Source organism: Physeter macrocephalus, chromosome 14 (genome assembly GCF_002837175.3).
Source record: "Physeter macrocephalus isolate SW-GA chromosome 14, ASM283717v5, whole genome shotgun sequence".
NCBI lineage: Eukaryota > Metazoa > Chordata > Mammalia > Artiodactyla > Physeteridae > Physeter > Physeter macrocephalus.
The window spans coordinates 61,962,273-61,984,245 of NC_041227.1; the positions used below are offsets into that span (position 1 = coordinate 61,962,273).

Here is a 21,973-nt window from a genome sequence, read left to right on the forward strand (position 1 = left end):
TCATAAGTGCGTTTGTGCATTTTTCCTCCCACACCCTTCTAGGCAGCCAATGCAGAGCTGCCAAGGCAGCTGCAGCAGCAGCTTCTCATTTGGGGGGGGAAGGCAACTTGAAGGGTTTTCACAGAACACTTGGTTTAGGCTTTGAACGTATTACTCCCCAACTTTCTGGCCTCCTCACCCATAGTGGGGTTGTTTAGTAGGACACTCAGCCATGTCATTTTCATTTCCTTTTGTCCCCCTTTTTGTAAATTCTCTTCCCTATTATAAAGGAAATCCATTAATGGAAACTTGAAAAATCTAGAAAAGTTTAAACCATATCTAATCCCACCACTCAGTCAATGACTGCCCCTGTTTTACAATCTTCTATCATACTTTTTCCATTATTCAAAAGCAGTTTTTAAGAGCTGCATAATATTCCAACATGTTGATGTGTGCCATAATTTCTAAAACAGTCCCCTATGGTTGGCACTAAGTTGTTCCCAAATGATGCTGCCAATCATATCCTTGCACATACATCTTTGGCAGATAATTATTTGCGGAAAAATTCCTAGAAGTGAAATTAAAGGGCTTTTTTAAAAAAGTATGAACACTGAAGGATTTTTTAATTCCAGGAAAGTTTTTACCTTGTGTTTGCTAGCATCGATTTGTTTCAAATCTTTGTTAATTTGACAGATTAAAAAAGTTTTTCATTATTGGTTTAATTTCTGTTTATTTGAATACCCTTTAGATTGTCATCTGCTACTTTTTCCAGAAGGTTTTGGCCAATTGTTTTTCTTTAGAGAGTTGTCCATATCCTTTGCTCATGTTTCTGTTGTCTTTTCCATAATGAATTTTCCATTCTGAATTTTTAAGGTCTCTTTACACATTGAGTATAGTGTCCATTTGTCAATTATTGCAAAAATGTTTCTAGTTTTTTAAGGTAGTATTAGAAGTTTGTTCTTGTCTTTCATTTTTTTCTATTTGCTTTTATGCTTAAAACATTTTGAATGATCCAGAGATCAACTTAATACCCATTGATAATATATATCACATACATATATTGTCTTTTTTAATGATTTTTTAACACATATACCTTATTCCTCCTGGAACTTATTGTGACATATGTAACTTTCCCCCAAATATTTAGATTTTATCCAATTATCTATCTTTACTTACTCAGTAAAGGAGGCTGCATTATTTATTTAAGTCTGTGTATACAAGAGCCTTGTGTCTATGTGTTCTTCTGTCTTGTCTTAACACAAGTACCATTTTATTTTGTAGCTCTGTATTGTAATATACTAGCAATTTCAGCAGCACCACCCCAGATAAACGTGGGCCCATAGAGTCCTCATCAGCATGGATTAGAGAACACTATGCAGAGTTAGGTGCTCTGCTGCTTCCTGCATTGCTGCCATATTCCACTAGGACTTTCTTAGCACCCCTAAGGTAAGAAGAGAATCAAGGTTGGAACATTACATAGGAAGAATGTTAAACCCACATAAGAGCCTTATGGCTTTCATAAGACAGGGCATCCTCGGAAGTCATAGCAAAGGAAAGGAAGTGGGAGAGGTTAGGCTGGCTCTCTTGCCTTAACTTCCCAGGCAGACTAACTCTTTAGGACCTAGGTCAAAATCCAGAGCTAAAGAATGACTTCCAGGGCTAACCCAGCCATGTGCTTTGGCAGCTGGATTTGGGAGGAAGGAAGAGGCCAGTGCTGAGTTGACTACTGTTCTCCTCTGAACCCTGAGCACTACTTTCAGTATACCATTCCACATACTGTTACATTTATCTGGTGATAGTGTGAATTAATTGCTTATCCCTCATCTAGTCAAAAATTGGATGTTAGCCATACAGCACCATGACAACACATTGAATAGCTCCATGTTCTATATAAGCACCCAAATCAGTAATCTTCACTTTATTATTCCCCACACCTCTATCTGTAAGGCCTTGGCTGGGCTCAGTAACTCAGAAGAGCCAAAGAAGACACAAGCCCAAGAGCCAACTGGGAAAATAAGTACATGTTTTGAAGGTTTACTTTTTTAAGTGAGGAAAAAGTCACCCCCTAGATTTCCTTCCAGCCTCCATCTGATGCTGACCTTGGTAATATGAGAAAAGAAAAATTCCAGTTCATTGAGGAAACCTTATAACCCTCTCCTAGCTAAAAAGAGGAGGTAGTCATGACTCCTAAGCCCTTTCCAACTGAAAAGAAAAATAAAAGCACATCTCATACCACCACTGTACTTATTTTTAGGAGATACCTATATGAGGCTGGCTGGGAATCTTTGGAAAGGCCACTAGGGCCTGCATCAAAGGCCCTACCTAGCCTTTAAGATGGCTAGCCAATGGCTTTCCTGAGCATAAACAATAACCAGACAGAAAATACAATGAAAGGAAGCTAAGATGTACCACAATTAGACTTCCAGAATGTAGGAGCCAGATGGAGCCATCAGGGATCATGTTAGTCTAAGCCCCCCATCCTCCCGATTTGGCACAGAGGGAAGTTGAGCCCCCAAGAGGGGCAGTGACTTGTGAAGGGTTGTGTGTGACCATGCCAACCTTCTTCTCTGGATTCCCTGCATTACTCACCTAACAGCCTTTTGGAAACCTTAAACTTATGTGTCTTAGGTGCTTTATAAATCACAGATGTTCTTCTAAATCCTAACACTGATAGAAATAAGTCTCTTGGTTTTGTAGATGACTAAAAGGAAGCGCAGAATTTAACTTGCCAAAGGTCACAGAGGAGTAGCACTTGACAGTTTTCAGCTTGCCTCCTTTGCCTTAATCACTGCCAACCTAATAGATGTAGGAGCCAACCATTTAGAACAGTGTTCACTTTTTATTCTTCGAGGGAATCGACGTCAGTTGCGAAGGTAAGACTGTTTAGGTAGTGGCCCTGTGAGGACTCATTTGCTTCTTGCCTACAAGTCCTGGGACTCCAAAAGCCATTAAGCTTGGTGAGTGGGAGGTCAACAATCCATGTTTGTAGCTGGGGATCCTGTACCATCTGGATTATTTTACAAAGCACAGGATTTGCCATCCAGTATGTTGGTCGAAGAGGCTCCTGGTGAGTAGAGCTCACCCCAGAATGAAGTCACTGTTTTTTGGTTGTTTGTTTGGGGGTTGGTTTTTTGTTTTTGTTTTTTGCAGAATTGTCAGTAGTCAAGTAAACAAATTTATTAAGTCCAACAGCAGGTTACCTTCCAAATAAAAAAGTGACAATAATGTGTGTAACAAGTTAATTTAAAAAATCAAGGAGCCATTTGGAGAGTGCAACAGTGCAGAGAATAAAAATCAAAGTATTGACATTTGTCAACAAATTTGTACAGCTTCAAGAAACAGACACACTGGTCACAAACCAAGAGGAATCCACAAAGGTGGAGGGTCACATGAGTAGTGGACTCATCACCTCAGCGGGTTAAGGCAGGGTATCTTATTTGTAGGACCAATTTATCCAAGCCCCATTTGCCTATTGCTTCAAATTCCCCCTTTGAAACCTAGAATCATATTCATTAGTGCAACAGGTAAGAGCAATTAATAACAGACTCAGTGGGCTGGGACCAGGGTCAGAGGGAAGACACTTCTCCCAGAATAAATGTGTGTTGGGAATAAAACCACAGCAGCTGCTGAATGGCTTCCTTTGGCAATATCCAAGATTTGTGTTGAAAGTTTCTACTAGGGAAGGTGGGTGGTGGAAGAGCAGGCTCAGTTTCCAAGAAGAGAAATAGGGAGGAGGATGTGATGCCCTAGCACCTGAATCAGAAGCAGAATCTGATGGTTACTCAATTTTGTCTTTCAATGAGGAAAAACACCTGCAGATCCTCACTGTAAGGCAGTGCCAGTAAAGGTGAACCTGGATATATGCTATAATTATAGCTTAGCAAAGGACTAAACTCTGAAGGGGAAGTGGGTGGGAACCCCTCTATGTGAATCAGAAAACAGACTGTGCATTAAGAGGAAGATCAATGTCACGTGTTCTCAAATGAGTCCCAATTAACACTTTAATGACTTAATAGTCCTTTTAGTCCATCTTCTTTAAACAAGATACTGCTGGAGTCCCCCAAGGAAGACCTTGTCAACTACCAAGATGTTCAGGTCATCACTAACCAAACAAACATAAGACAGAAATGGCAAAGCGGGCTACTACAGCAAAACAGCAGCTTTCTTCCAGCCCTTACAATTGTGTAATTGGGTCTACCTTTGGGCTTCACTGCACTGAAGACTTTACTTTAAATGCGGCAAACCAAACACAGTCCTAAATACAGATCTTCTGTTTTGTTTTTTAAACTTACACCAGGTCCTTATCCCAGTAATTTCCTACCGTTGTTTAAATTTGGCATGGTATAGTATATGACGCCATCACGTGAACTGTGGAGTCCCACACCCTGCGGGCTCCAGCACTGAGGACTGAATTTTGCCACCAGTCCTTGGGAGATCCGTACTGTTTAAAAGACCAAAAATAATGTGTGGCTTAATCTTTCTTCCTTTCCAAGAAGGCTAGTTTGTGCCTTCCTTAGGGAAGTTTAATATTGAAAACACTGCCTTGTATGTTTTCTATTGGATTTTCTTGGGCCTGAGGGCTCGGTTGAAATTTGGATCTTTACCCAGCTCTAGATTTTTTTTCTTATCAGAAGGATAGAAATGGGATCTTGGACCCAACTCACACATGTGAGCACATCTGGCAGGGAGAACTGCTGAGGCAACTAGCTGAAGCGCATAGCAAAGTGTCATTACAGGAGGCAGGGCTAAGAATGATACACTCAAATTTGGCAGGGATAAGGGAAGAGCAATTCAATGAAGCACACTTTATCTCATACAGCTTTCTAATCAATTGCTAAAGAAATACCACAGAAGCTCACACACAAAACCACTGCCAAAAATCAAGCAATTTCCCAACATATTCAGTTTGTTGTAGCCACTCTGATATTTGCCTATTTTCAAAATGGCATCCACATCCTGCCCCTCTCCACACCACCACCCCACTCTGGTGTCATATTGTTAAAGTGAAGGGTGCACTGGCTTACTTGAGGAGCATGCATTGACCTCTTCAACACAATTATTGCTCGCTCATTAAGCAGCAAACCTATCTCTAGGTGAAGAGGAACAGGACCTTTCATTTCGCACAAGTGCAACTGCAAACCCTACACACACTACCTTGGATCCCTTTGCAGAAAACTGCTCTTCATGAGAAAGTTAAGCACTGGCCCAGGCTACTGCAGAAGCTTGAATTCCTTGCATTAAGGACTCAAACCTGGAAGGAAACTCCCCCCGTGACCATTCCCTTTTCAGGCTTCTAATTTGCATTTTTGTAACAAATAGACCATTAAATATATAACCCCAAATAATTTTTTTTTTCCAAATAATTTTTTTTAATGGTTCTTTTGTTGAAGCTGAAGAGCTGAATTGAAACAAAAAACAAAAAAACACCCATCGTAGCACACCTAATGCATGGAATCATGCCTTGTATAGGCTGGGGAAAGAATCCAGTTCCTCCAGAGTCCTCAGGATATTCAGCATCTACCTGTTTTGTGCCCTTCTCTCCATACACCCTTCTGATCTGAGACAGAAAAAGCCTTACCTGGCTAGGAGCAGCCTGCCTTTACCCTTATTCAACCTCTACCCAATCCAGAATTGGGAAAAACGGGGGGTTGCACACTGGATGAAAAGGCAGTCTTGTTAACACCCCAGTCTAGGTGCCCTGACTACAGTTGAGCCACAGAACCTGCTAGGACCTCTAGAAACTCTTTATACAAGGATCTTGTGTCTTAGGCTAGAACAAAGCCCGGCATCTGGACTGGGACCCTCGTCAGCTTTCCAGCAGTATTGCCAACCTACTGTGGCTGACTTTAAAGTTTCCCATCCATCCCTCTAAGAAGGGGCAACTGTCAGGGTTAGGATTCAAAAAAGAAAATGTAACTTCAAGTATGTTCCCTATTGTCAATACCAATTTTAGAAAAACATCGACTGCAGAAACTCCTTAAATCATTTTTGTAAATATGGGAGCCCAGAGCCATAGGCTACTAATGAAGGAACTCAAAATAACTGATTCCTGCCCAGGCTGAGAAACATATACCTGGGAGGGAGATGGGGGTCAGTTGGGGGAGAAAACTCCAAATGTTTAATAGACAAACTCTTCATTACCTCAAGAGTGTAAATATTTTTTTATTTAAAAGATTCCCTTTTCAATCTGTTCCAAAGTGTTGGAAGCTGAACAGTACAAGTTTCTGCCACCCACCCTTCCAGTACAGTTCTAGGAGGACATTTTTTTTTTTAATGGAAAAATAACAAGAGGACCCTCTACTGAAACCAGGTAGGACCAGAGTCAGCTCCTGTGTGGCAGTTTGGCCAAAGCTGGCCTTACGGAGCGAGCACGCGGAGGAGTCTGGGGAACTCTGGGACTCCCTCTTGTGAGGAAAAGGCTGAGAAAATTAATCTTCTCTAATGAAACTGGTCCAAATTCTGATTCAAAAGCCTCCATTATGATGTTCCCTGGCACTCTTCTTATACTATATATATTGAAGGCTCCCTTTTATAGCCAGTTTTAGCAGGCAAAGAAACAAAGAAATATAGATACATATATGTGTATATATATATATTTTATATAGGTAAAATATATACATATCTTATATATGTATATATACATATTTGGGGGTAGGAAAAGGAGAGGTGGGTCATGTAAACCTAAACAGTCATCACATTACCCCAAATGAGCCTGACATTAACAAAGAAGAAAATAAATAACTTCTGGGGGTTAAGTGACAACATGGGTGCAGCAAGAAGGGAAAGGGCACACGTTTTAACTATTAAATACATTTTTATATTTGTTTGGCAGAGTTCAAGCCAGCCCAGGCTTCTGCACTTGCCAGACAAGTAAGCTGATGATACTCAATTAAAAAAAAAAAAAAAAAAAAAAAAAATTCAAGCAGAGCTCCATACCACAGTTTTCCTTCAAGTCAGCTGGCCGGCAGGCACAGTTTTCTGACCACCAGGAACAGAAACTTTGGCTCCAAGGCAAATGAAAAAAAAAAGTATTTCCACTTACAACGTGAAAATACAGAAAGTTCATCAAAGAAAGAAAACTATCAAAGTCTACTTCCAGCAAAACTGAGGTAGCACTGCTTTCTCTGCATTCAATGCTTAAGTGGTTCTCAGTACAATGTGTTCTAAAAAAAAACCGCTCACTTGACTGACAGGTGCAGCATGTTGATGGATAAACTCAACATGAAATGCAATAGGTCAAAGAAGGAATGAGCAAGAAGTGAGGAAAATAAGGGTTCCAGATAAATTAGCTTAAAAGGGGGTTGTCACCAGACTACAAATGCTCTTGGCTGGCCTTGGCTCTCCAAGAGCTTTAAATCGCCTGGGAATTAATGCAATGTGGTTAACAATTAACACTGCTATTCAACTCTGTGTAAATCTTTAAAAATAATTATTACAACCTAAATTCAACGATGTAAACAGCACTACACACAGTACAGACCTGCCCTGAAAAACAAGAATATGCAAAACTGAGATCTGGCACTGTATCGTTTTGTAATGATAATTCAACCTAACTGTCCCATTCCCCCCTCCCTGCTCTACACCCTCCCCCACCCCCACCCCCCAAAATCTAATTTGTGCAAGAAGTGGCAGGCTTATTCTATCTGAAGGCTTCAAAAACAAAAAAAAAAAGATACACAACATGTAGCCAGGTTCAAATATTTTGGGGGACCCTCCCCCCAAAAAAGAAATAACCAAAATAACCAAAAAGTGAAGAAAGTGCCTAAAACATGATACAGCATTTTAGAGCCCTTTCAGATACAAGGCAGAGAAAGGTGTAAAGTAGAAAATATCCGGATCTTCAGTAATTTCCAGAAAGGTCCAATTCCTTGGTTGGCTGCAGGGCAGCGGGCAGATCCTTGCTGCTGCTCCTGAGACAGAGCCACTAAGTCTGCTCCTCGGGACATAAGCCCTCGGGCCCTGAGCTGAGTGCACCTCTCCCTTCCCCTTCTCTTTTCCTTCGCTCCATCTCCCACTCCACAAAGGTATCAAAGAGACTTGGCCAGGCCTCATCCTCACTGTAGTTGCTGAGGTCAGGGCCAATCACCTGAGTGAAGTTAAGGAACATGTTCCAAGTGTCCCTGGAGATGCCCTTGATCCCCGAGGGGTTCTCTGTTAGGAAGTTTAGCCACTGGTCCAATACTGGAGGATTGTTCTGGGTAAAGACTAGTTTCCACAGGGCAATGGCTATTTCCCGATGCAGTGACCGCTGCCCTTCTTCAGAGTCCAGGCCGAACTGAAATGTAAACCGGTAGAGATCCTTGAATTTATCCTCTTGTTTGGCTTCTGTTAAGAGGCTAGGGAACCGTGCACAGATCCCATCAATGCTGTCTGCACTTATTGCTTTGCAGCCATCAAAAAACTCCTTCCTGCAACAGGAAGGAGGGGGCACAATTAATAATTGTAAACGGTATCATTTACTGAGAGGCAATATAGTATCATAATTAAGAGGGTAGCTGTGAGGCTGTCTGGATTTGAATGCCAACTCCTCCGCTAACTGTAGTCCTATTTCTTCAACTGCCAAATGGTGAGAATACTACCTTACTTCATAGGGTTCTGGTGAGGACTAAACAGGTTAATATGTCAGCTGCTTCTGATAGTGCCTGGCACATGGTAGACAGCTGATAATGGTTCATTCATGCATCTATTCATCTTTCCAAAGCTAAACTCAAAGTCTCCTGCTCCATGCTCTGTTTCCCATTCTGCAACTGTGATTAAGCTGTAGACTCTTCTCCAAGATGGGGAGTCTCTGCCTGTTTTCCTTTTGATTCTCTAGAGGTTGTTTGTTTTTGGAATATTTTTGGTGACTGCCAAGGGAAGTTTTTGAAGCCAAAGTTTCTGGATGAACCTGGGTAACCCTGCCACCAGAGATCAAAGTTCCGTTATTAAAAAACAAAAATTGAGTTTGTTTGTTTTTTTTTTTTTTTTTTTTTTTGCGGTACGCGGGCCTCTCACTGTTGTGGCCTCTCCCGTTGCGGAGCACAGGCTCCGGACGCGCAGGCTCAGCGGCCATGGCTCACGGCCCAGCCGCTCCGCGGCATGCGGGATCTTCCCGGACCGGGGCACGAACCCATGTCCCCTGCATCGGCAGGCAGACTCTCAACCACTGCGCCACCAGGGAAGCCCTTGAGTATGTATTTTTAACATCTATATAACACTTTTAGCTTACAGCATGGTCTCACATTGATCATGATCTCAGAGATTTCTACAACTGCTGAAGATGGAACGTCTGAGGTCTGTCGAGTAACCTACCCAGGGACTAAAAATTGTATCGAGGGGTTCTCAAAGTCAATTCTTCTTACTTACTTATAACCCAGTGCTCTGGAAACCACACCTTGCAGTGACCCTGCCATGTTGTCTCCCACAAACAACCTCTATAGGGATGCATGACCATGACAATGTACACAACTACTAGTTGATAACTAGGGCCAGCTGTCCTTGTTGGCACATAGGCTGGCTAAGGGTAATGTGCGGAGAGCTAGAAGGGGCAACTGGCTTCATGCAGTTACTGAAGCACATCCCCAGTGGCACTCACTATACTGGCACTCGATGCCTAACACATGATAGGTGTACAATATATATCGAGTGAGGAAGTGAGTGAATTGACAAGTACAGGAGTGAAAGAAAAGATAAAATCCAAACAGCAGTGGGGCGGGGCAGCAACTTGGCAACATGGATTATTCCTCATTTAACTTCAGGCAAGGATGGTTGGTACCCAGTTCTTCAGAGGCTGAATAGCTTTAGAGAAATTGGTCAGAAAAAATAAGATTTACCCAAAACCCTATGAAGTCAACCCAGTTCTATCCTAGCTGGGCACCACTGCTCAATGGTGCTCTCTTTCCTCCTGATCACCTGGTGACATGAAGTATTTGTGACTAACCTGGTGAATTTGCACATGGTAGCAGCCTGGAACTTCCAAGCCAAGAGCAGCACTCGAAATTCCGTGGGGTCCACACATAGGTCATTGCAAAAGCGCTCCATGCCTTCCTCCAAAATTGCATCCTCCCGCTCATCCTTATAGCGCCTGAACAGTTCTTCCAACCTCTGCAAGGAAGACTCCTCGGCATTTGACTTGGGCTCCCTCCCGGCATCTCCTGAGGATGCTGGCAGCTGGCAGGTCTCAGTAGCAGCCTCTGCCTTCTTAGTCCCATTGACAAGGATATCCCCACCTGGCTTGCCACAGGCTGGCAGCTGTTCCTCACGGTGGCCTGCACCCCGCCTCCCGTGTGACTTGCTGCTGGGGTCACGGTCTCCATTCTTGCTACCCAGAGTTGATGAGGGATTCTTGCACTTGGTGACACACTGGCCCATGATGCTGGTGGCCTGGCCTCTAGAGTGGCCCCCTCTGGATTGGATGCCCTTGTTGCCACTGGCCCACGTGCCTCAACATGCCATCAGCCAGAGGAGCCAGCCAACCTGGAAGGAAATTAGAGAGCAATCACTGCTGGACAGGGAGACAGAGTATGCAAGCTTCCCTCCAGGGACTGCACACTGGAACACCACTCTGTTTCAATGAGCTAACCATGAACCAGGGGAAATACCCCAAGTTCATCATCACCTCCCTCGCAAGCCTGTATCTTCACCTTGGAAATGCAGTGGTTAGAGCACATATGGAGAAGCAATAAGGAAAATTCCTAAAATTCTTAAGGTAACATAGATCACAAAGAAGTTGATTCATGTGCAGAATGCATCAAGGAAGACTACGGTTTTGCCAGAAATATTCCAAAGGAAATCTGTCTTGCCAACTTGCCGTTGGGATGCATAAGAAAGTTATTTGGACCTGTATTAACCCAGAAGGTACAAATAAAAGGTTCATCTTCTGGTCTCTAACGTCAAAATTCCCAGATGTTCTTTTTAAGCAGGATGAGTAGGAAGAAGGGGTAGCCACATCCAAAACAACTATATAGTTTCAGAATGGCCTAAAGATGAGATAAAGAATTTGCAGAGTCAAGACTAATGGCAGAGTCCTAGCCAAATAAAGTAAAATTTCTCTTGATTTCTTCAAATTCCTTTCTGGGACCCACCTGCGCAGTAGGTGAAATGCCCTTTCTCCACCCTTCCTCTATCCACCTATGGGAGCCATCCACCAAGACTCTTCTCCACGCCAAGGGTCCCAATCGCTGAGCTTCTTTTCTAACCCCCACCCCCAACAAGGTGGTATGTAGAGGAAAGTCAAGTTCACACTATATGTGAATGTCCTGTTGGGCCTGCAGGCTTAGTCTTCCAAGATAGCGTCTCCATTTTAAAAGAAGGGCTGATTTACCCAAATACAGTCTCTAAATGATAGAATAACTGCTAGATGAAAAAGAAAAGTCTGCACCGATACATAACAAACATCACGGTGGTTTATTTATTACTTAAGTAATGAAAAAGTGGTTTTTAAAGAATTGCTAGAAATTTCTGGGCCACGGATGAGGTGATTTCTCTGAAGACTCTACTCAGACTCTTATTCTTACCTTCAACTAGTCCACTAGAAGATCTATCTAGAATTTAGTACTTATAAAAGTTTGCTACCTGCTATAGTAACTGCAGCCTCTGAAATTATAATGTTAACAGAAATTTAGACCAGGAGCCAGAAGTCTAGTCGGGAAAGCAGACCAAATCAATGTCAGTCCCATGCCTCTCCAGCTCTAGGGTCAGGGATCTCCACAATCCAAATTCAAAGCTCTAAGGAGACTGGCAGTGGGGCAGAAGGGTGCTTTTAATGGAAGGCTGGAGCTTTAAACTTTACCTAAAGAACTTTAGCTTTCTCCAAATAGTGCTTGGATAAATTCAGAGTTATCTTCAAAAGGAATTCTAAGGGTATGTTCTGAGTGTACAGGTTTAAAATGAAGACCAGAATCATTCCTGTAGTTACTGCAATCACATTGTATCGGGGTGTGTCCCATTGTCCACCTTCAAAGAGAATACATGACAGACATGATTATACACGCCCTTAAAAAAAGACTCGCAGTTTCACTTAGGTTTCAAAAACACGCTGAATCCCTTAGAAGGGTTTTGGTGTGGAAAATGACAGACCCAAGTAAGTTTTTTAAAGCCTTTTTATGCTTTTAGAATATAGCTAGTAAGCCAGAAGCACAACTTGTTACAATCTTAAAAGGTAAGGGGTTAATTCTTAGAAGACCAGCATACAAGGAAAGCAACTGTTCAAGCCGAATTATCTCAAAACAAGCAGGACTATACCATGTGGAGGGTCTGGTTTCCAGATTTGTGTTTCTAAAGACTAAAATGCTGAAAGAAACAAAAGGCCCAAACTTACACAAATCCCACATGCTCACAGACTGGCAACTCTAATTCCCAGGCACGCTGACTCACCAGGGTTTGCTGCTCAGCTCCTGCTTTTGAGGGAAGCCCAGGTACCTGGCAGGATAAGAGGATTTCCTGGTTTCCTACTGACCAACCTACCCCAGGCTACTCACCCCTGCCCCACTGGACAGATGCTACATTATATCAGCTTCCTCCAAATCCTGGCACCAAGTCCTTCAAATAGGGACAGAACAGATGGGCCTCCCAAGAGGCCCTAATCCATTTACCCAACCAGCCCTCCACATGAGAGCATCTTTGATGACCTGGGACAGCAGTACCAGCTGAAACCCGAAGGCATTTTACATGCCCAGCAGATGAAAAAAGGGAGGGGGAAATCAATTTAGACAGATGATCAATCAGCAAGTGCCAGAAGGCTGGATCCCTTTCTTCCGTTCTGGTCCTTTTCTTTGAAGCAAGTTGTGGTCTCAAGCCAGAAAAAAGTATTTTCAGATCTGATGGTAAGTGTGGCCCCCTGATTACTCAATGGGCTCCCTTCTTTTGTGTCTCCTCTTTCTTTGGGAAAATAGTTCTGTACCCAGAGATTTCTCAGGCTCAATCATGGTGCTCAGCCGTGTGTCCCAGGGTGGCAGCACTTCAAGTGTTTTAAAGCTGAAAGTTTCCCTGGACCCACTAGCTGTTGGCTAATAGCTAATAATAGTAGTCATCAATTACTGAGCGCTTGATACCATGCCAGGCACTATGTTAAGCACTTTATGGACAATAACACTCATATATCCTCACCACAACCCCATTTAAAGACAGGGAAGCTGAGGCACAAAGAAAATTACCCAAGATCACAAGCAGAACCTGGTATGTCTGGCTTGAGAAACCATGACCTTTCACCACGAGGCTGGACTGCTGAGCCCACCTACATCAGATCACCTCGGGAAAGCCCACCAATGGATGGGTCCCAAGCTCAGGAGTGTCACCACATCAATCACAGAGCAGCGAGTTTTACAATTAGCCACTGGAAAAAAAAACAACATGGTCTGTGCCCTGTGCTAAGAAGGGTGTCCTAGCCACTGCCCTCTCCCAGGAAAGCATTAAGACCGTGACGCAGGCAAGCAAGATGCCGTTAGGCTCAGTCTCACTAGAGGCAGGGACTAGAATTAGTCCAGAGTTCTTAAACTTGTGATGTTTCAGCCCACCAGCATGGTTAAAAGCTTCAGCTCTTAAAGTCCAACTCTGCCACCGGATGTTCGACCCTGATTAAAACCTGAATTTCCTCAACCTGCAAAATGGTATCTACTTCAAAGAGCAGTTGTTTAAGGATTCAGTCAGGAAATGCAGATAAAGGGTATCTGGCACACACTGTCCTCCACACAGAAAACACTTGATATGACAGCCATTATTAACAGCCGAGTAGTATCTGATTAGCCTGATGGAAGCCCCAGCTTGTCCCATCTGAACAATGGGCTCCAGGCTTTGGCTTCCCCAGGCCCAGACAGGACGCCTACCCTTGCCTTGAGTCATGCAGTTGGGTCTTGCTCAAAAACAGTCTCTTGAACTACAGCACTGACCCTGCTCAAATGCACCACTGGTCACAAATACCTGGGGGAATCAGATCCTCCATAGGATAAGACTTGTGAATGATGCTGAATAAAATCAAGCTGGGGGCTTCCCTGGTGGCGCAGTGGTTGCGCGTCCACCTGCCGATGCAGGGGACACGGGTTCGTGCCCCGGTCCGGGAAGATCCCACATGCCGCGGAGCGGCTGGGCCCGTGAGCCACGGCCGCTGAGCCTGCGCGTCCGGAGCCTGTGCTCCGCAACGGGAGGGGCCACAACAGTGAGAGGCCCGCGTACCACAAAAAAAAAAAAAAAAAAAAAATCAAGCTGGGTATTTGCTGTGCACTATGGATATTCTGAATTGCTGGTCACTCCCTGTCCCTAACCTGGGACAACCTTCCAGCCAGTTCCAGACTCCATTCCCTTTCCACTAGGTTCCAGCTCTGTAGATCTGCAAAAGACAGGATTTCCAACTTGCTACTTATTTACACTCATTTATACTTCCCAGTGGTCCTCCTGCCACCTCTCTGAAGTGGATAGCCTCAGCACAGTCTGGGCACCCCAGAGTCAAATTTCACTAACAGAGCATCATTATTAATGAATACCACTTTGTATTTGTTAGTACATTATAACAGCTACATATAAATGTAGCTCTATGAAATAATTACCCCCATTTCATAGGAAGAGAAATGGAGGTACATGGAGGTCAATGAGCTATCTAGGAAGGGAGAAACTGGAGCAGAGTAATTAAGAGGAAGAGCTCTGGGAGCAGACAAACCTGGATCTGAATCATGGTGATGGACCAACTTTGTGACCATCAGCATGTAACTTTAATGGGACAGCTGTACCTCATGGTCTGGTGGACAGAGTAAATGAGATAACCCATGTAAAGTCCTCTGCCTAATACCTGGCTCATAGAAAGTATTCAGTAAGTGTTAGCCTTTATTACAGTTGTTATTATCACAAAGTTGGTGACAGAATCAAGCCTCCCTTCTAGAACAGTGCTCTTGTCAGCAGCCAGGCCAGGTCTCCTGGGGCAGTTCAGGTATGCTGACGCCCCAAATGCCCACAGCAGCTTTCCTGTTCTTGCAGTAAGTGATTCTGCTCTCCTGTTTCAGCTAAAGTGGCATAAATGAGTGAAATGGAGTGAGAGACAAGGAGGGGTGGGAAGAAAGGAAAGGTAGGAAGAAGAATAAAGGGGGCAAAAAAGCCACAAACCAGGAAACCTACTTGTATGCACAGCTTTGGGGGTTTACTTGAAAGACAGGAACTGCTCAGTTTATGCTGGACTAAGATCAGCCTCCAGCTTTTCTCCTTGAATCTCAGCTCTAACTTCGCCTCTCTCCCTCACATTTTCTCTGCATCAGCTTCCAGCCTCCCTCCACCCCGTGCCAGCCCCAGCTGCTGTTCCTGGGGATGGGCTTGGCTGCCTGCCTGGCCCCAGGCCTGGCGCTGGCACTGCTGGGCTGAGGGCAATCCCAGAGGTTGTGGTCCCAGTGGATGCTCTGGCTCCAGGGAGCCAGAGAAGAAGAGATCAGGAAACTGTTGCTCTTAGGCAGTTCCATGCAGTGACAATCAGGCACGTCCCTGTCTTCTAGGACTTACTATCTACCTCTGAAACAGAATCACCTCTTATGGAACAGAGGACCATGAAGGGCTAAACCACACAAAGACAAATGGAGACAGGAAAGGAGAGTGGAGTGTGGACCAGTGTTATGGAAAGAAAGGTGGAGGGACTGATGAAGAGAAATTGGTATTTGTGGGACATGGGGCTATATGCTTCATATACATCACCTTCAAACCTCACAACAACCTAGGTTGTCAGAGCCCTTACAGATTAGGAAACTGAGGTTTCTTAACCACTAAGCAGTGGGACTAGGAAATAAAACCAGTCTGTCAAGACTCCAAAATCAACTCAGTGGGAAAGTTTCACAGAGAAGATGAGTCTTGTTCTGGTCCTTCAATGACTGGAAGCATAAAGTGGAAAGGAAGGAGGCAAAGGACCAATCTGGTTGGTCCAAGTTGAGACAGGATTTTAAAATGTTTATTAATAGCAATACCTTTTAAGTTACATGTATGTATTGAGGAGACTGACATGAATTATCACATTTAACCCACTACAACTCTATGAGGAAGATAATATAACCTTCACTTTACAGAGGGGGAAACTGAACAGAGTTTAAGGGATTTGGCCTGAGGTCATACAGGAAAAGGGATTCAAACCCAGGCAGTGTGATTCTAAACTCACCATTCTACATCACTGGCCTCTCTACTTACTGTTCTTTGCTATGACGTATGCCAGGATATATCCTTCCCCTAAGGAGATGATGATGGCCCAAGAAGAAAAGATACATTATCAACACCTGATTGTACTCCAGAAGTACTGAGTCAACAGGAACAGAGTAAACTCCCAGGAAGCCTTCAGTTCTGGTCTGGGATCTCCCTAAGCAATGTGTGCCCCTGAACAAGTCCCTGAACCTCTCTGAGTTTGTGTTCCCATGATTAAAATCCTTCCAAGTCCAATACTCTGGGACTACCTTCACGTTTTGGTATCCAGAGAGGCTGAAGTTCTAGATTTGCAAGCCTTCTGAGGACAGGCATTTTGCCTCCTCAGTGAACGCTCTCATACTTCTTGGCCAAGCCTGTTAAAGCCAAGGGAAAATGAGAAGTCCAAAAAGACAGAGAAAGCAGAGCTACTCCAATCTGAACAAGAGGTAAAAGATTACACTGTTTTTGCAGGCTTCCCTGTCCTAATCATCTTAGTTTGAACTCTGCAGGGTCAGGAATAGGCCCTGACATATGGAAAATAAAGCAAGCTGGCTCGCTGTTATAGCTGGCTGGGAGCTAAAAAACAGGGGGCAAAGGCTGGCACCAAAATCCAGAGTCAGCAAGGCACTTGAGATCTACTCTGATGACTTCCTTGAGAGAAGGAACTGATCCAATCCACCCCTCCCATTCTGTTCCCATCTAGAGTCTGTTCAGAAGCAAGAAGCCACTGACGAACGTTGGTGCTTCTACATATTACAGCAATAAGAAACCCATCTTTCCAACTTCCATCCAAACAGTTTGTATAGCTAGTTGGGTGCATGATTTTACTTCTTACTATATATGCCAGACATCCACTGCCAGGGGCTGAAGCAGCTGTACTGGCAGAAGCCATCCCCCTGGGGAGTCTCAAAGCAAGACCACAAGAGCCTCTTGATCCCAACTGGCAGCTGCAGATGCTGAATGACCTGAGAAAAAGTTGGGAAATGGGTGGTGTCCATTTATAAACTACTTCCTAGAAAGTAAACTTGCAAAAATAACAAGGAGGAAAGACTGAGGGAGTACTTTAAAATGCAAAGTCTTCTGCTTGCTGTCATTTGGAACTTGGGACTTCCAAGAGCACCTTTGGAGATTAGGTCTTACCTAGAGCTACTTGGGAGGAAAAGCTGTTTCCTCTGCCAAAGCAAATGAGACGCGTCTGCTATTTTCATGCTTTTAAAAGACTTTCTGTCCTAAAATGTACTGCAAGCAGCAAGCTAAAACAGCAGTTCCAGTTAGGGATGGGTAGGAACACAAAACTTTCTACATCAACCAATCTCAAAAGTGCGGAAAGAGGGATGGAGGAAAAGAGTGAGGGAGGAAAGGTAAAATTTTTTAAAAAGAAAATAAACCAATTGGTTATATTTCTGTAAAATAATCTTAGGTCACAGGACTAAGACCAGTCAGCTTTGTCCAAAAGAATTTTTCTTTTCTTTTTAAAGGGTTCTTACATTCCTTACCTTGCATACTTCAGATATACTAAGGATATATATACAACTGAGGTCTGAGGACTGAAGTCAGTGTGGGCTGGCCAGAACAAATACTACTTGCCAAATACAACCAAGCCAACACACACGTATACTATAAAGTTTCCAAATACCAAAGAATCAAGCATTTTTGGTCTCTGGGTTCCAGAGCTGCTACATGTTTAATCCCACATGACTCAAAACAACCAAAAAAGAGCTGAATTATTCTACTGACCCACACTTGGAATATTTTTGCTGTCACTATTGATCTGGACAAGTCAGACTGTCCACTTATTTGCAAAGTATGCATCATTAACGGGCACCAGATTTCTAGGCTGGCCACTCTTTTTGTTTCTGCACCAGCTTTGTCATTAACTAACTTTCCCTGTTTAAAACCAGAGGGCTGTCTTGGATTTGTGCTCTGTGGTACCATAATAAAAATGGCATGCCTGCTATATGCTATACGCTTTATCTCTGGTTTTAGCTTGGAGCTTATCTTCAGGATACAGCCTCATTAGGCCATACTGAAGGTAAAACCACTGGTTAGGCACCACTTCCCTGCTTCCAATTAGCATATGGATACCAGCCACCCTGGAGGTCTACCAGACTGTAGATAATCAGTCCTCAAACACCCAATTACCACATCAACTGTTCACCTTTCAGTCACCTGAGGAATTCAGTAGTCAATAACTGACTGAAAAATAGTTAACTGGAGTTGAGATTTGGTCTTTGCATCTAAGTAAAAGAAAGGCAAGAAAGGAAACTATGAAATGAGTCAAAAGATGAGAAAGGAACCCAATATAAAGATGATAAATGAGTGCATGCAGACGTCTTAGAGGGGCACCTGAATGACCACAAATGTACAGATGTGGTTTCTAGAGCCACATTTCTCCTAAATAGATCTCACGTTCATCACATGGTAACTAATGTGATGTTTGCCAATTCTTAAAAAAAAAAAAAAAAATCCAAATTCATTAAGGCCACATTTATCAGTTTTTTCCTAGAGGACCATGATGGAAGCTGACTGCTAATGCATAGTAGATGGGAAGAGGAAGAGGGATAGAAAAAAGATCTGTATAATAAAAGAATATCCGTTTTCAACCACATCAGTAAGCTGGTCAGAGAACTAAGGCCACTAAGACTTTCTTACCCACTGCCAAATTCAAAAGCATTACATAGTTATTCTGTAAAGTTTAGAAAATACGGAGAAGCATAAAGAGAAAAATGTCCCCTAGTATCCCACCACCTACAATTAATATTTTGGAGTATATCCTTTCAGTGTTTTATATAAGCACATATGGATGGCACACCTAAGTAAATACATGCATGTTCATACTACACACATTGAACTTTTAAACAAAACTGGGTTGCACTGTACATTCTATTTTGCAAATTTTTCCATTTTATACTTTTTCATATAAATCTTCTCTCATCAAATGCTTTTAAAAGAGCAGCATTCAATGGCAGTACTGGTATCACCACTGACACACCAGCTATTTCACATAACCCATAAACTATTTATAGCCTACTACTCAATCTGTCAAAAATTTGGTGCTGCACTGCAGAGGGGTTACAGAAAGGTTGAGACTCTGTTAAAACAGATTTAATATCCAGATAGGTCTTTCATTGATAATTTGTCGATTTAAAATAAACTCTCATTGTTGGACATTTAGTTTGCTTCCAATAGCTCACTATTATAAACAATACTGGGATAATAAGCAGAATAGCAGCTAAAATTCAGCACATTTATAATTATTTCCTGAGAATAAATTCCTAGAAGTGGAACAACAGATCAAAGACTGTGCAAAAAAATATTATATATATAATATTCAATGTGAATTCAAAAAAAGTAGTGTCAACTTATATAATGGGAGTGTACTGGGACTATTTATATTATCTCGTAATATGTGTCAACTAATTCAATTTATTAAAAAAAAAAAGCCAAAAAAAACACACCTTACCGAAAGCACTTTAAGACATATTTAAGGAAAAATATCAAACCGCCAAAGGAGGATGTTAAACAAGAGAGAGACCATTTGCTTCATTGTAAATCACATCAAAAGACTGACAAATCCAACAATTTTGGCTCCAAGGATTTCAAGACAGTGTTGTTAAATGATGGGGGTGGGGTACAGTGTGGGGGACAGGAAGAGATTAATCATAAGGGTATGTTTCAATTATATCTACATTTCCCCAATTTATTCTTTCAAAAGAAAATGAACCGTCCCCTATGTCCCATACACACACAAAAAAGATAACGCCCATCCTAAGGTCTAATGAGGTCCTCTTATCATAGGTTTAGCGTTGGGGTAGAAGGGTCTGACCCGTGGACTTGAAACTGAGTGAATCACATGCCCAGGGAGCAAAAGCCTCATTCAAAATGGAACTGTGGCACCCTTGAGATGGTTAATAGGCTGGATTTAGACCACAGACTTATTATATGGCTTTCTAGCTTCAGACTGGACCAAAGGATATTATCGCTTACAGCAGAGACTTGTCTGCTCCCCCAGCCTCCAGGTTCTTCATCAGGTGGCCACCAATTTTCACTAGAAGATTCCTCTCCCTCATTCTTGGTCATGTAAGCTGGGTGGGGCTCATAATGGACCATGTGACTCAAGCCCACCAAAGCCTCCTATGCCCTTGGCTTCAATGACTGGGCCAGGAATATGCAGGTAACCTAAGTCAGACAAAGTGAATCTTAGCACCGAAAGCAAAGGAGGTTGGAGCTGCTTTGGTCATCTTACCAGAAAGAGTGCCAGGGAAAATAATAATGCCTATCCAAGGGTCACTGTGAGAGTTAAACTGTCCCTTCTTATCAGATGGGTCTCAACTCAAATGCACGTAAGACACCAGAATAAAATCACTACCAAGAGACAAAGAGAAAATCAGTTTTGAAGGCAGTATTTGCACCCAGAATCCAACTGTACCTAAGTCAGATCAAAGCCTGAACTTCACATTTGTATGAGCCAATTAATTCTCCTTTTTTGTAAGCTAGAAGTCAGGTTTTCTGTCACAACAGAAAGAGTCCCTACCAAGATACAGCTGTCACTCAGATCTCTTCTACTCACAGAGCAAAGAAACAGAAGATCTGATACCATGGTCGAAGACCAACTTACTAGGCCACAATTTCAACCCAATATATCAAGAGACCCCTGAGCTGAACCCTAAGACCAACGATCCCAAACTCGAGCAAACTGTAAAATTCCGTTACAACTGGGTGGACCATGATGATGCAACTTAAAAGAATTTAAAAGATGGTATGGGGCTTCCCTGGTGGCACAGTGGTTGAGAGTCCACCTGCCGATGCAGGGGATGCGGGTTCGTGCCCCGGTCCGGGAAGAACCCACATGCCGCGGAGCAGCTGGGCCCGTGAGCCATGGCCGCTGAGCCTGCGCGTCTGGAGCCTGTGCTCCGCAACGGGAGAGGCCACAGCAGTGAGAGGCCCGTGTACTGCAAAAAAAAATAAAAAATAAAAAATAAAAAAATAAAAGATGGTTTGACTAATGAGAAAAAGAACCTTTCCAATTGCAATCCTTACAGCCTTAAGCCTCCTTCAAGCAAATATGCCACAGAGCACTTACAGCTGCTTTTTTCTATTGTGTATACTTCTGTCATCTTCATGTTCCCAAGGAGGAACCTCCTCCCAGCATTCAGACACCACGTGAAAGGCTGTAAAGCAAAAGCTCTTGGAAGTCTTTCCCTATGCAATAACATGATCAATCTTCCGACTAAAATAGCTTATTTGATCTAAACCACATCCTATGAAACTGAAAGACCAGACCTGACCAGAACTTTGATACTACCCTCTTGGTTTCAATGACTATTATTGAAACAATTTCTCTTTGGTTTCAAGTACTGAAGAGCCTATTTAGAAAGCAAGCATTCAGGTTTTGAAGACGGTGACAGGAAATGCCCATGTTAGTGTGTCTTTATTGGAAATACATTCCCTGCAGGTTGAGACTTGAGGCCCCAAGGTTTGAGCCTTTTTCTTCAAGTTACTTATTTCACAAATGTGCACTCATATGGCATGAGGCCAAAGGGTACATTAACATGGGTAAAGATAAGCAGATAATCAAATAAAAAATAGAGCTTTATACCTGGTGACTGGCATCATGGTATTACAGGCTTGGCAAAGTAAGACATCTTGTGATTCCAGCCCAGTTCCCACCCACTTCCCGCCCATACTGATCTGACAAAATTGCCACCACCTAATGGCCAACTGCAATGCTGTCTATTAAAACTCTGCCCTGGGACTTCCCTGGTGGCACAGTGGTTAAGAATCCGCCTGCCAATGCAGGGGACATGGGTTCGAGCCCTGGTCCGGGAAGATCCCACATGCCGCGGAGCAACTAAGCCCGTGCGCCATAACTACT

At 43.1% G+C, this 21,973-nt stretch overlaps 1 protein-coding gene across 9 annotated transcripts in view; it reads right to left on the minus strand.

The window, feature by feature from the left end:
- Nucleotides 1-2,768: 2,768 nt before the first annotated feature.
- The window catches only part of DCUN1D3 (defective in cullin neddylation 1 domain containing 3), a 38,926-nt gene continuing 19,721 nt past the window's right edge, over nt 2,769-21,973 (minus strand). For 8 of the 9 annotated variants that reach the window (XM_055090039.1, XM_055090036.1, XM_007119943.4 and 5 more), the window contains 2 exons: nt 9,899-10,434; nt 2,769-8,387 (listed from right to left, as the gene is read on the minus strand). In XM_055090039.1, coding sequence (XP_054946014.1) covers nt 7,904-8,387; nt 9,899-10,329 — 915 coding nt within the window. In that variant the 5' untranslated portion in view covers nt 10,330-10,434 and the 3' untranslated portion in view covers nt 2,769-7,903. Of the gene's footprint in view, nt 8,388-9,898; nt 10,435-11,749; nt 11,914-21,973 lie in introns of all 9 variants that reach the window. The other variant, XM_055090037.1, reaches the window with a different exon arrangement.